This window comes from Silene latifolia, chromosome 3, assembly GCF_048544455.1.
Source record: "Silene latifolia isolate original U9 population chromosome 3, ASM4854445v1, whole genome shotgun sequence".
NCBI lineage: Eukaryota > Viridiplantae > Streptophyta > Magnoliopsida > Caryophyllales > Caryophyllaceae > Silene > Silene latifolia.
Window position 1 is genome coordinate 11,827,952 of NC_133528.1, and position 15,599 is coordinate 11,843,550.

The 15,599-nt window shown below is 36.1% G+C and overlaps 1 protein-coding gene across 1 annotated transcript; it reads right to left on the reverse strand.

Moving 5' to 3' along the window:
* Window positions 1–7,704: 7,704 nt before the first annotated feature.
* Window positions 7,705–8,418, reverse strand: LOC141648669 (uncharacterized). Its single transcript, XM_074457393.1, has one exon. The coding sequence runs from the start codon at window positions 8,416–8,418 to the stop codon at window positions 7,705–7,707; it is 714 nt and encodes a 237-aa protein (XP_074313494.1).
* Window positions 8,419–15,599: the final 7,181 nt, after the last annotated feature.

Sequence of the window (15,599 nt, forward strand, 5' to 3'; positions counted from 1 at the left end):
CATACGTCGTTCCGCCCATCCCCACAAAACGCTACCAGCTTCATCAACAAGGGTTAGTTATTGAATAAGGACAAAATAAAAATTAAAAGGAAAAGATAAATTAAAAGAAAATGCAGGAACTTGGGCCGTAAAACTCGTTCCACAAGTTCCACAATAGACCACCTGGAACTACTTGTGGAACACCCAAAAAGTTATTGTTCACAATAAAGTGGGATAAATACAATTTTGATGCATGGATGACAGTATGAGTGTATGATAACTAGGTTTAAACCCGTGAAAATTCACGAGTCTGATATAAAATATTTAGTATAAAAGATTGCAATTTCATTATTAATATTCATAAAACTTAATACTATCATCTTATAAATATTTATCATGATTTCTTATCAATACTATATATTAAATCCAGAAATCAAGGGACTTCAATGTAATTAAAGAAAGTTATACAAATTAATTATACTATATAGTTTTAAATCACTAACGCCGTGTGATGGACCCAATTAAGGGATCTCAATGCAAATATTATATAGTTTGGGTTAAAATTAAATTATATAGAAGCTTGGTAATTTTCCTAAATATTTATAAGAGACTAAAACATGGTCAATTTCCTTAAAATAAAATAATTAATTAACATGATCAATTTCCTTAAAATAAAATAATTAATTAAGATGGTCAATTTCAAGGAGACTAAAAGAAAAAAGATACTTGGTAATTTTCCTAAATATTTATAGAAAACTAGAAGATGATCAATTTCCTTAAAATAAAATAATTAATTAGTATAAACATCCACAATTATGGTATTAATTATCATCATCATAAAATTATATATTAAATTTAAAATCTATGCAATTTTATATAATATTGCATAATTCTTTCGATTTGATTTAATGCATATATGTAATATATTTATATAAAATATATAATCCTCTTAAAATTACATGCCTAAGTAGTAAAGATAATTTCGTCAGTAAAGAAAATAATTGTAGTAACATTGGATATAGTTATATGATAGTAATGACTCATTTGAATTGTAAAAGTAACAATATTATCTGCGAGATTAGTGAAAGTGGTAGAAACAACAACAGGAGTAGTGAAATAATCAATATTAATGCGGCAATAGTGAAAGTAACAATAATTACGGCGGGAGTAGTGAAATTATCAATATTAATGCGGCAGTAGTGACAGTAACAATAATTACGGTGGGAGTAGTGAAAGTAACAATGATTACGGGCAAGTAGTGAAATGTTATTACTATTGTTTTATTTATTATTGTAAAATATTAATAGCGGGAGTAGTGAATTTGTCTCAAACTTTATTTCATCGTAATTTTAGGATATGTTATAGAAAAATATATTAATAATAAATTATGGGTTATGCAACTTTAGTAATTTTATTTAATGAAAAAAAAAATTAATGGTAAGTAGATGTTGGCCGGGCGAAGCCGGGCACCAATACTAGTTTGTTTTATATTGAAATACAAAAAAATTATATGGTATAAGTGAAGTCAGAGCATCAAGAAAGTTTATCACTTATGTATATTCTCGATTTTTTACTCACAAAGTTTCTTATGTGTATAAGTCTACTATGTTTTTGTACGCCCTAAACAATAAGACCGCGCTCGTTTTTAAGACAATGGAAGTTATTGTTTGTACTACAATCTTCTAATAGGTTTAAGTGCATGATAACGTCTATTCCCGGGTACACCTAAGAAATTTTCTTTTATTGTGACACTAATGCTTACCAAATTCACCAATTAACTAATCTCTTTTATCCCAACTTAACGATTGTTCACTTTGTCTATCTATATATAAATATTCTATAATATTAACTTTAGCTGTCTCGAATATATAAGAACCCAATAAGATATTTATATTTTTTTTAATATAAAGTGTTTTGTCATATGTAATTTATATGCATAAATACAGTTTTTTCTTTATTTGTGTCCATTAATATATTTTGAATAATGGTATAGGGATCATAAAATAATTACTCCCTCCAAATATATATGTTCTTCCTATTTCTCTATTACATGTGAGTAGTATTTTAATAAAATGGAAAGAACATTAAAACTTGGAGGGAGTATATCTTATACTGTAACATTTTAAAGTAGTTGAAATATTTTTAAAATAGGCTATGGCTAGCTAAAATTTTGTCTATTTAAAAAAAGTTACTTAGTATTTTTCAAAATAATTTTTGCTAATTTTCGGAAAAGAAATTAATAATTTCGTAAAAGTTATTGGAAAATCACGTTTTAATCCTCTTTTAATTAGTACAATTGTAGTCGTAATTTGTAAGTCTTATAAATTCAGTTAAAATGTACTTCAAAATAGATATGTAATATATCATTCAATGAGACATTTATAAAGCATTAAAGGCCATTGAACATAAGGATTCAATATAATATTTTGTAATACGGAGTAATTTTTTTTATTAAATGGCAGGTTTGAATTAGTCTTTGTTTTTTCCTTATTTAGTTGTGCTTTATTTAGTTGCCACATCAACTCTGAATGAAAAATTATGATGCCACATCAGCACTTTTGGCTATTGTATTAAAGAAATATATGATATTTTGTAATACAGAGTAATTTTTTTTTATTAAATGGCAGGTTTGAATTAGTCTTTGTTTTTTCCTTATTTAGTTGTGCTTTATTTAGCTGCCACATCAACTCTGAATGAAAAATTATGATGACACATCAGCACTTTTGGCTATTGTATTAAAGAAATGTATGATATGATATGATATGATATGATTGACGCTGAACATGTTATTTATTTATTTATACAAAAATTATAGTGTAAGTCGATTGCATCTCGTGAGACGGTTCACTTTTATAAAATAGTTGTTGATTTATTATTTATAAATGAGTTATCTTTTTAAACAATGATCATCTCACAGTATTATTTATAAGTTGTTTATTTATTTATAAAATCACGTTTCTTATATTCTTTTTTTTTTTTGAAATCCACCGGGGTACTTTCATTAACTAGAAACAATAAGACGATCAACAACCTCGGGAAGTTTGTCGACCCAAATAACTCTACCAGTTCCTACCGGCAACACATGTGCTAACGTGTGAGCCACTACATTGTTACGCCTACTAGTAAAAGACCAAACAACTGAAGAAAAGGAATTACAAAGTCGTAAAATATTATCTAAAACAAGCGAAAACAAACTCCGTCCCATTTTGCGCTGCTTCAACGCTTCAATAACTTGCGAGCAATCACTCTCCACCACCACATGTTCGTGACCTTTGTCCACCGCTTGCTCGAGCCCATCAAGGATTGCCACCGCTTCCGCTACATGGATCTCCTAAACCTCCCTCCTGTTGTGCGCCATGCTCCATAAAACCTTCCCCGAGCTGTCTCGACATACCACCCCAACACCCACACCTACACCGTCCTTTACCCCCGCATCTAGATTAAGCTTCACCCACCCCGGATTTGGAGCTCGCCGGTCTTCAACACGCACTCCCCCAGCCCCCTATTGTCCCACACCACCTCCATCCCGCACCACCAGCTCACCCTCAATCTCCTCCACCACCCTCTGCACCCGCCTCACAATGTCTTCTACCACAACCCCTCCTCCATCGAAAATGACCCGGTTTCTTGCCCTCATATCGCCCAGCAAACAACCATCATCAATCCATACTCCTTCTTCCCCAACTCACGCCAACAACCCTCCACCCAGTCACGGACATCTCCCACCCCGGCACCCTCCTCTCCCAGCAGCCCAACCGCCTCCCACACCCCCCTTGCAACCCCACAATCACGAAAGAGATGAAGACTCGAATCAACTTGACACTTACACAACGGACACAAAACATCATCATGACCAACACGAGTGTATAAATTTACCCTTGCTGCTAGTGCGTCGTTGCACAATTGCCAAAAGAAAAGCTTGATCCGAGGCCACACTTGAACCTTCCACAAATTATTCCATAAGCATTTACTCCTTTCCCAACTCGATGTCTCCACCGTCTCAACCTCCTCACCCGCGAGCAGCTTGTATACGGACCTCACAGAATACTCTCCATCCCGTTCCAACATCCAACACCACGAGTCTTCACGCTCCTTCTCGAAAGGCAGAAAACAGTCCACCAGCTTCTGTTCATCCCTGCCGCGGCCGTCACTCGTCATTAACTTAGCCACCCTCATGTCTTCACCCCCCTCCACACACGGTGATAACACCTTCCCCGTTTGAGAGCCCACAATCCATGCATCATGCCACACAAAAGTCCCTAGCCCGTCACCAATGCGTCGTCTCAACCCCCGCACTGCCACGTCTCTAGCTCCCATAATCCCGCGCCAAGTATAACTCGGATTATTATCAATCCCCGCCGCCAAGAAGTCACCCCCTCCATAGTAATTGCCATGCATAAGCCAAGCCCACAAACACCCTGGCTCCATAAACAACCGCCAGGCTTGTTTTCCCAAGAGAGCCTGGTTCGAAGCGTTAAAGTCACGAAACCCCATACCCCCCATACATTTCGGAGTACACATACGCTTCCACGACACCCATGAGATTTTCTTCTTCTTCTTCCCCTCCTCATGCCTCCACCAAAACCTCGACACAATTGCTCTAAGCTCGTCACAAAAAGAAGCAGGGAGTTTAAACACACTCATCACGTAGGTAGAGAGCGAATTGGCTACCGCCTTTATAAGGATCTCCTTACCCGCCCTAGACAATATTTTCCCACGCCACCGACCATTGTAAACGTTTATTGAGCTTATTGCGCACAATGTCAGTTATCGGCTTCTTCGACCGTCCCACAACAGTAGGTAAACCCAGATACCTCTCTTGTTCCTCCACTATTCCCACACCCAACCGTTCAGCTATTCTAGCCTTACGCCCCTCAGAAACCCCACGGCTAAATGAATCAGTCGTTTTGTCCAAATTTACCAATTGACCCGAAGCAAGTTCATATAGGCGAAGAATTGTACTCACCTCGGTTGCCTCCTCCTCGCCAGCTTTCAGGAAAAAGATGTTGTCATCAGCAAATAATAAGTGCGATATAACCGGTGCTTGGGTCGCAATACATAACCCATGGAGCGAGCCAATTTCCGTAGCCTTCCTCATCAAACTGGACAAAACCTCCGCACATAAAATAAACAAATATGGGGATAACGGATCACCTTGTCTCAAGCCACCCGCCGGTTGAAAAACATCCTTTATATTGCCATTAATAAGAACAGCTGAAGAAACCGTGGTGACACACATAAGCACCCTATCAACCCACCTCGTATCGAATCCCATGACTCTCAACAGCTGCTCCAAAAAATCCCATTCGACTCGATCATATGCCTTCGCCATATCTAGCTTAACTGCCATATGCCCCTCCTTATGTTTCGAATTCTTCATGTAGTGGAACAATTCAAACGCAATAAGGACATTATCCGTAATCAATCTTCCCGGTGTAAAAGCACTCTGATTTTCCGACACTATATCATTTAAGAACAGTTTGAGCCAGTTTGCAAGAATCTTCGAAATTAATTTATACACCACATTGCATAAGCTAATCCGCCGAAAATCACGGATCTTATCAGGCGCCTTCTTCTTAGGGATTAGGACTATATGAGTATGATTAAGGCCACTCGGCATTGGTGCTCCATTCAAAACACCCAACACAGTACTCGTCACCAACGGACCCACAATGTGCCAATATGTCTGGTAGAATACGCAATTCATACCATCCGGTCCAGGAGCCTTTAAAGGGTGCATCTTATTAAGCGCTTCAAGGACCTCCTCCTCGCTATACTCTCGGGTCAACAGAAGGTTGATATCATCATTCACCCGCCCCTCCATGCCATCAAACACATCACCAAACTCGCGTACAGGGAATGCCGTGAACAACTCAGTAAAATAGTCCGTCGCAACCCGTGAAACCGCCTCATCACCGCTCCTCACAATACCCCCATCATCCACTAATTTACTAATATGATTCTTCGCCTTCCGCTGTCCCGCTTGCTTATGGAAAAAGCTCGTATTCCGATCCCCGTCTTTGAGCCATAGAGCCCTCGATCTTTGTCTCCAAAATTGTTCCTCCTGCCGGCACAAATCAGTCACCTCCCTCACCAACTTTCGCCGCTTCCTTACCTCCTCGATAGAATGGCCACCTTCATTCAACCTCGCTATTTGACTTCGCTTTGTTGCAATGGAATTCACAATTTTGCCAATACTCACCCGTTTCCAAGCTTGTAACTCCGCTGCACTCTCTTGTAAAGCCTCCACAAGATCATACCTCCCACGCTCGAAGCCTCTCGTAATCGCCTCTTCACACCCCTCAGCACCCACCCATATCTGCTCAAACCGAAACCTCTTCACGTGTTGCCCCGTACTTTCCCGCCTATCCAAGACCAGCTTAAGTGGCGAGTGGTCAGACCACTCCCGCCCCAAATGTCGTAGCCGTGCATAAGAGAACCGCTCCATCCAATCATTAATACCCATAGCCCGATCAATTCTACTTTGACGATTGTCTTCGCCCGCTTGCCCATTATCCCATGTGAACGCATATCCCTCAAATTGAACATCGACCAAGCCACACTCATCCACCGCGTCACGGAATCTATTCATTTGCCATTGAGCTCGTTGCCTTGCTTTTATCTCATTAGCGAATAAAATCTCATTATAGTCCCCAATACACATCCAAGGCAATGTTGTTTGCCGCTCAAGGATCCATAAAAGCTCCCAAGAAAGGTGTCTGTCCGCAACCATCGGCCATCCATAAAAACTCGTTACACGCTAGTCCCCATTCTCCTCCCTAATTATAAAATCCATATGATGAACGGATGATGATAAAAACTCACATTTGATCTCCTTGTTCCACCAAAACGCGAGCCCACCGGACCTGCCCACACTATCCACTTCCTTACCATAATAATTATCAAATTTCGTGCGAACAATCCGCATTTCACGACCACTTAGTTTCATCTCGCAAAGAAACACCATGGTCGGGGCCTCCCGTCGTAATAAATGACGGAGCGCACCAACTGCATCGGGGTGGCCCAATCCCCGGCAGTTAAGACTTAGGATACTCATTGGGCCCGGTGGGGTTGAGCTCTCTCAACCACCGCCTCGGGTACAATGACGCCCCCGTCGTTGACAACTTTCGACTTCTTTCTTCCCAACAACACAGCCCCCTCCTCCTCTCTACCTCGTTCCCCCCCCCCTACCGTGGCCAATTTCTCCTTAATAGGACCACTCCTTTCCTCTCCCACCTTCCTCACCCATGTACGCCCTTTCCCATTCCCACTGCCCCCCACACCCCTATTATCCACGGCCTGCATTCCCACTTCATCCTCTACCTCCCTCCTCACCAAAACCTTCTGCCCAATATCTTCATGCTGCTCGTCCACCCTAACATTCCCCTCCACCACCATATCCATTTCCCCTAAACCTCTCTGCCCCTGTTCAGCAACCGTACCAGTCCCCACTCCCACCTCCAGAGCTTACTCCTCTTCATACCGAGTATGACCCCCACCCCTCCCCATACTTCCATCACCAGGCGTCTCCCCCACCTGCCCCTCGTCCCTCTTCTTCTTAGCTTTAAAGCTCGCAGCAATATGTTGAAGCTTATCAATTATTTTGGCAATGTCAGCTTCCTCATCACTCCTCCGAATATCATCAAACATTGGTTGCAACGACCTCGTTGCCTTCCCATTTCCTTCCTTAACCGTTTTCGTAATTTTCCACGGGGATGCCCTCAACTATTCCCCAAATTTTAACTCATCTTCTTCATAAGGCCCCTCCTTGCAATCTTTTTCCCCATGCCCTAACCTCCCATAACCATAGCAAAACGTCGGTAAACGCTCATATTTCACATCGAAGCACACTTCCTTCCCAGTTGGCATCAAAATTTTAATCATCTTCTTCAAAGGTATTCGAATGTCATGTAAGATTAGAACCCTAATTGCCCTATCCATCTCTGGATTTGGCCGTAACTCCATATTAATATAGGTACCCAACATCACCCTTATCTTCCTCACATTTCCTTCATTTTTCCGTCCCGAAATCGGTAAATCATAAACTCTTGCCCATAGTGGTAAATGAAAAAGGGGGATGTCAGTTAGCTTACCTGTCGACGTCGGTTCATTGAAGCACCAAACAAACTTGCCGAAATGCCATGATTGATTCTCCAAAACCCTATCTTTATCCCGCATTGTCCCAAAGCGAAAGACGAACATCTTCTCCTTTGCGTTAATGACATTCCCAATTATTGGCTTCAATGTATTCCACAATTTGATCATCGTCTCAATAGCCGCTTTCACTTTAATCGATTTTTGCGCCCAAATTCGCCCTATCGGCATGAGTTGTCCCCTCGCTTCTTCCTCCTCAGTCCCTTCATCCCAAAAAAATGAATCTGCACTCCTTCGATCATCACTGTGTATAACTCCTTTACCCTTTTCCAGAGATGTAGCCATCGGATCACACCAAACTCTTGACCTGCACAAACGACACGACACAACACGACACAAAAAGAAAGAAACAACGCTGCCACACTCACGTAAAACGCGAGAGAAGCCTCAAAACAGGAGGAGAAAACCTAGACCTAACCCTAGACCTGGACCGAACCCTAGGAGAGAAACCCTAGAAAACCATTGGCCAATTGACTTTTAGTTTAGTTATTCGTATGGTAAAATCTTTTTAATTACGTTTCTTATATTCTAGTGTCATGTTGTACTTCTTTTCAAGATAATTGTTTTTTTTTTAAGTTTCTATGTAATCGTTATTTTAGTAGCGAGTATATTTTATTTAATAGAACCGTGTTTCTTTTTTGTATTTTTTTTATCTAGAAAATTTAATTTATATTATTAATCGTAAATACATTTATAACTATTATCAAAATAAATTATGATGTAAGGATATAATAAAAATATATGATATTTAAAAAATAGGAACTAGGTCTAAGCAGGGCTTGATAAAATAACAAAATTAGGAACTAGGTCTTGTAAGTACGTTAAGAAATGTATATTATTATTTTAATGCAGGAACTAGGTCTAAGTAGGGCTGCAGGAATAACTGATAAACATGGTCTAAGAGGTACCGACTTTGATTCTCGGCCACCTTGACATTTTACTCAAGGTCCGCCTCTGGTCGATTGTGACGCCGCACATCTGCAACTTAACCACCCAAACCCCTAAATAATTACATAAAATTACTACTGGTGACTATTACGTATTTAAATACTCCCTCCTATTCTATATTATCTTCTCCTTTCCTTTTTACACAAGAAATAAAAAAATGTATTTGGACCACACAAACACACTATCCCACATGCCATTGAATTTGGGCCACATAAATCATCCCAAAAAAGGAAATATGGAAGAAAACCCGAATAACCGAATAAGGAAATATGGAAGAAAATATAAAATAGAAGGGAATACGCAATTTATTTTCGCAGTACGCATTTACTCATTAAAGTACATTTTTTTCCAAAAGTGTACTGTAATTGGGTTAGTCTTATGCCAAAAACGGATTCATGCAACAAGTTGTGATAGGCAAATACCTCCAACCAGCCAGCAACTTATTGGGCCTCTAAACTGGATTGGGTTTTATCTCGATTTGCTAATCAACTTCACCGCGGCCCAGTCAAAAGCCGTCTATGTTAAGAGATTTAAATCATAGAATTCCAAGTCAGGAGTCAGGACCAAAGACTGTGTTGATCAATTGTTTTCACTGTATAAAACGTGATGTCAAGCTTTGTGCAAGACGATTTTACATTAAACGAGATTTTTTAGGCATTACTTTTACCAATAAATGTTGTTGTGTTTAAAACCGTTAATACAACTATATTAAAGTAAAATTGTCTTACATAAGACTAACTCTTACAAATAATTAAAAAAAGTAAACAAATAAATGATATGAAACGAGTAATCGTAAATTTATCTAGTAGACCATGCCTTCGAGGATTTTCAGAATACCAACAATATTATAATAATGGCACATTTTGATTATATACAATCAAATTAGTCATACTCCGTATTATTACTTAAAACAAATGTGTTTTTTTTTTTTATAACTATGGTTATAATGTACATGAGGTTTACTACCGTACTACTATATGTCTATAAATGGTTACAGAGAAGCAAACTTAGCTAGTGACTGGCTTGCTAATCAAGGAGTCGTCTCGTCTACAAACATAACTCATCTTGATGCCCCTACTCCTCCACTTCGTTCTATTTTGCGTGAAGATCTACTCGGTGTAGCTCTTCCTCGTATTGTTTCTAGCTAGTTTTATTTTCGTGTTTTTACCCTCTTTTGTACCAAAACTATACGTCTATAAATCAGTAAGAAATATTTTGTACAATTTACATATGGAGTACTAACCAATTAAACAATTAATGAACAACGTTAAAGTAGTCCAAAAAAAAAATTAAGGAAAAAATTAAACAATGTTTTAGCTAACTTAATTCGTAAGCATGAACATAAACAACCTTGGTTTTTTGTTCATTGTTGGTCTTGGTTAGCCATTTTCGAACCCGCCTCAAGCTTACCAACAAGGTCGACGTTATTTACTTCAATGGTGCACCTGCCTCTGCCTTTGATTGGAATAAATGTGCATGGTGAGGCTGTAGATGGTCGAAACCGGCCCTTCGGAAGTGAGTTAAAGACTAGACCTCTTTGAACCAATAATTCATTCGTCTCCATCGCCACCACCAAAGGTCGTATTGCCATTATTTGTTGGAAGCTTACTCCAAAAATAATATAAAAAATTAATATCGTTCTCAATAGATTCATAATCTTATTGGACGTCATTCGTCTAAAATATAATAATTTCTTAATATTCGTGATATTTAATTTTGAATTTGGAGTATTTCAGATTTTAGTTTTATTTTATTTTTACCAAAACAAGAGAATATGGAGCTATTAAGGTATAACTCTAGGTTTGAGGATTTATCAGAAATTGGTACGTGGATATTTTTGGGAGGTTATAAAGAGAAAAGATGATGGTTAGTAAAGGTTGAGAGAATAAGTGTTTAAATAGTTGTAGATTTGTAGTAGGAGTTTGAGACTTTGAGTAGATGGAGTAAAAAGTCAATAAGAAAAGGTTTGAATTCAAAAGCGCGGAATTTAGCATTAGAATTAGAATTAGTCTTCATTGTAGAAAAAATACTTTAAATATTGGCTAGTAAGAGGAGATTTATAAAGAAGTCTTGGGTTACAAGTTACACTGTAATATTTTGGGCCTGGATCAGCCCATATAAGCAATACAAACCAAAGTCCATTGAGTATCTCGATTCCCGATACAACAACTCTTCTATAGAACCGTCCTATAGCATATGACTGGCCCAATAAGAGAATAGCCCACACTTAATAGTTAATTATATTTGCATTTTAATTTTATTTTGGAAACTTAATATCGTAGGATGAACTCGGACATATTTAAATGTGCAAGTTATCAAAATATAATATTAGGTTATTAAAATAAAATATTTTTATACAAATGTATTAATTATTTTAGTTGGGCCTTTTGTAAACGGGTTAGTCTTATTCATAAAATGGTCCTATAGAATAATTTGTGTTCCCAATAAGTTAAAATGTATACACAAATTATAAAGAGTAAATTAAAAATTACCCACTTTTAAAATCCAGGTTTTTAAAATTACTCTCTTATACTGTATTATACTGCATATAATTTTTCTTTTTCTAAAATTAATCCCCTAAAATACACTTTTATCAAAAATTGCTTCAAAACTCTAACGTAAATGACTTATTCCGTCCTGTTTTGAAATCGCCCTCCATTTGTCTACATAATTATAACTTTCAAAGTATAAATTGGCTAAGCCACAAATGCAATAAGTTAAAAACCATACGGAATAAGTTACTTAAATTTGAGTTTTGAAGCGATTTTTTATAAGAGTGTATTTTAAGGGAGTAATTTAAAATAAATATATATATATATATATATATATATATATATATATATATATATATATATATATATATATATAGAGAGAGAGAGAGAGATGAGTTCTTATAAGTCCACAAATTTGGTTGAGTCCTTGAGTCCTAATCTTAGCCACTCATTTTTTAGATGTAACTTCAGTATTTTATGAGTGTAACTTTAGCCCATAAGTGTAACTTTAATTATTTACGAATGTAACTTTAATCATTTAAATCATTTTTTAATATAAAAAATTTGAATTTGTTCATTTTAAGTCATTTTCTTATACAAAAATTTGAATTTATGTTATATAATCTTATTTTAAATATATAAACTTACATTTATGTAATTTTAAGTGTAACTTTAATTCTTTACGAGTGTAACTTTAATCATTTAAATCATTTTTTAATATAAAAAATTTGAATTTGTTCATTTTAAGTCATTTTTTTATACAAAAATTTGAATTTATGTTATATAATCTTATTTTAAATATATAAATTTACATTTATGTAATTTTAACGATTTATGTAACTTCCATCCGTTATGAGTGTAACTCTACTGTTTTACAAGTGTAATTTTAGTATTTTAAGAATGTAACTTTAATTTTTTAAGTCATTTTTTATGTAAAATTTATGTAATTTTTAATTTATGTTGAAATTTAATTTTAACACAATTTTATGTAACTTTACTCATTTACGATTGTAACTATAGTCATAATAAGTGTAACTTTAGTCCGATATAAGTGTAACTGCAATACGTTATGAGTGTAACTTTAGTCCGATATGAGTGTAAAAAAGAGACTGATAAGAGTGTAACTTCAGTTCGGTAAGAGTGTAACTTTTGTCCGATAAGAGTGTAACTTTAGTCAGGACCATCACCACCACGACCACCCTTCTTTCTCACCGACCACCAAACAACCACCAGCAACAAACTTTAAAAAAAAAACGTCCTCATCACCACCACCAACCCACGCCTGCAACAAAGACCAAAAAACCCCACCACAACACTAACAACAACCGCCAACTTTGACGCAATAAAAAAAAAGAAAAAAAACAGATTTGCAAGGAGGACGACCGCCAACTTTGACGCAATAAAAAAAAAAAGAAAAAAAAAACAGATTTGCAAGGAGGAAGATATGAGAAAGAACGAAGGGGGAAGAGGAGCACGGAGTGAAGGCGGCAGTGGAATGGTGGTGGCGGTGTGGCGACGTCGGGGTGAGGGAGATTGGGGGGTTTCTCAGATCTAAAAAAAAGGGGAAAGAGGAGGCGGCAGCATGGTGGAGTTGCGGTCCAAGTGCTGCGGCTGCGGCGGCGGCGGCGTGAGGGATACGGGGGTGGTTTTGTTGGTTTCTCAGATCTGAAAAAAATGGAAAAGATGAGGGATGCGGCATCGTGGAGGAGACCGTGGTGGAGTTGTGGCGGCGTTCGAGTGGTGGCGGCGGCGGCCTGCAACATTGGCGTGGTGGTGGAGGTGTGGCGGCAGTGGAATGTGGTGGCGGGCTGGCGGCAGTTTAGAGAGAGATGGGAGGAAGAGAGAGAAGTGAAAGATTTGTGTTGTGAGGGAATGAAATGAGAGATTAGGGTTTTGTGGTATTTATAGCACAACCCTTTATTTTGCTCTAATCCTAGCCATCCATTATTTAGATCTAAGGGCTTGGATGAGGACTCAAGGACTCACCTAAATAAGGTGGACTTATAGGATCCCTTTTCTATATATATATATATATATATATATATATATATATATATATATATATATATACTAGTATTGGTGCCCGGCTTCGCCCGGGCTACCTCTACTTACCATTAATTTTTTTTTTTCATTAAATAAAATTACTTAAAGTTGCATAACCCATAAATTTATCATTAATATATTTTTTTATGACATATCCTAAAATTACGATAAAATAAATTTTGAGACAAATTCACTACTCCCGTTATGAATATTTTACTCTTATTAATGAAACAATAGTAATAACATTTCAATACTTGCCCGTAATCATTGTTACTTTCACTACTTCCGCTGTAATTATTGTTATTGTCACTACTACCGCATTAATATTGATAATTTCACTACTCCCGCCGTAATTATTGTTACTTTCACTATTGTCGCATTAATATTGATTATTTCACTACTCCCGTTGTTGTTTCTACCACTTTCACTATCTCGCTGATAATATTGTTACTTTTACTATTCAAATGAGTGATTACTATCATATAACTATATATCCAATGTTACTACAATTCTTTTCTTTACTGACGAAATTACTTTTACTACTTAGGCATGCAATTTTAAGAGGATTATATATAATTTTATGATGATAATAATTAATACCATAAGTGTGCATGTTTATACTAATTAATTATTTTATTTTAAGGAAATTGACCATCTTCTAGTCTTCTATAAATATTTAGGAAAATTACCAATTAAGCATTTCTTTCTTTTAGTCTCCTTGAAATTGATCATCTTAATTAATTATTTTATTTTATTTTAAGGAAATTGATCATCTTAATTAATTATTTTATTTTAAGGAAATTGACCATGTTTTAGTCTCTTAAAAATGTTTAGGAAAATTATCATATAATTTAATTTTAATCCAAACTATATAATATTTGCATTGAGATCCCTTAATCGGGTCCATCACACAGTGCTAGTGATTTAAAACTATATAGTATAATTAATTTGTATAATTTTCTTTAATTATATTGAAGTCCCTTGGTTTCTGGATTTAATATATAGTATTGATATATATATATATATATATATATATATATATATATATATATATATATATATAAGGGAATAATTTTAAAAAATTGGATTAAAAGGGGGAGTAATTTTTAATTTATTCAATTATAAAATAAAACGGTTTTATTATTGATGTGAGATTGTTTTTATTGGTTAAACTAACACTCATTAATTTATGAGTATTTTTATGGTAAAAAGACGGTTTCAGACGGTAAGGCGAGAGTGTATCTATCTGCCTAGCTTTGACTTTTTTTTAGTAGCTTTGATCTATTGGTTTTACTCAGTAACTATTGATATACTACTATATAGTATGTATAACTATCTTCTGTTTAATAAAATTTTCTCTTTTGGTGAGAATCGTTTTTCCGTCCCTTATTTCAGGGGTTTTCCATTCATTCGTGGCTTTAGTCCCATCATTAATATAGTCAAGAGTAGCTTGTTGATGGTTCGTAGCGTGTTCTTTCAAAGGGTACAAGTAATTTGTCAACGATCTTTGTAATCAGTCAGAGGTAAATTTTATCTCATAATAACGAAGGATCCCCTCAAAAACTATATAAAGATAGCGATAATAGGACAAGCCGAATTGTCAGATCATGTTTTGAGATCCCTAGTTTATAAGAAAGTTATTTTTCTTTGGTTTCCATTAGATTGACTTTCCATTATACCTTATCCTTTGTATGTGCCGTATGACGTTCTATTATGAATTGTTCAAAAAAATAAAAAAAAATAACTATTGGTATAATAACATAAGTGTTTAAAAAACAACTAGTTTTATTGCCCCCGAAATTCGCAGATTCGTTAATGTTATCTAATGTGAGTTTGATCCTTGTTGATATCATTTCGTGGTTACCTAATATATTATGCGAGATTTTTGTCATAACTGAGGATTATGATACATTAAAAGTGTAACATAAATTAAATTTCCTTGTCTAATTTTTTTATCTGCGTAACAAAAGTTTTATGAACTAC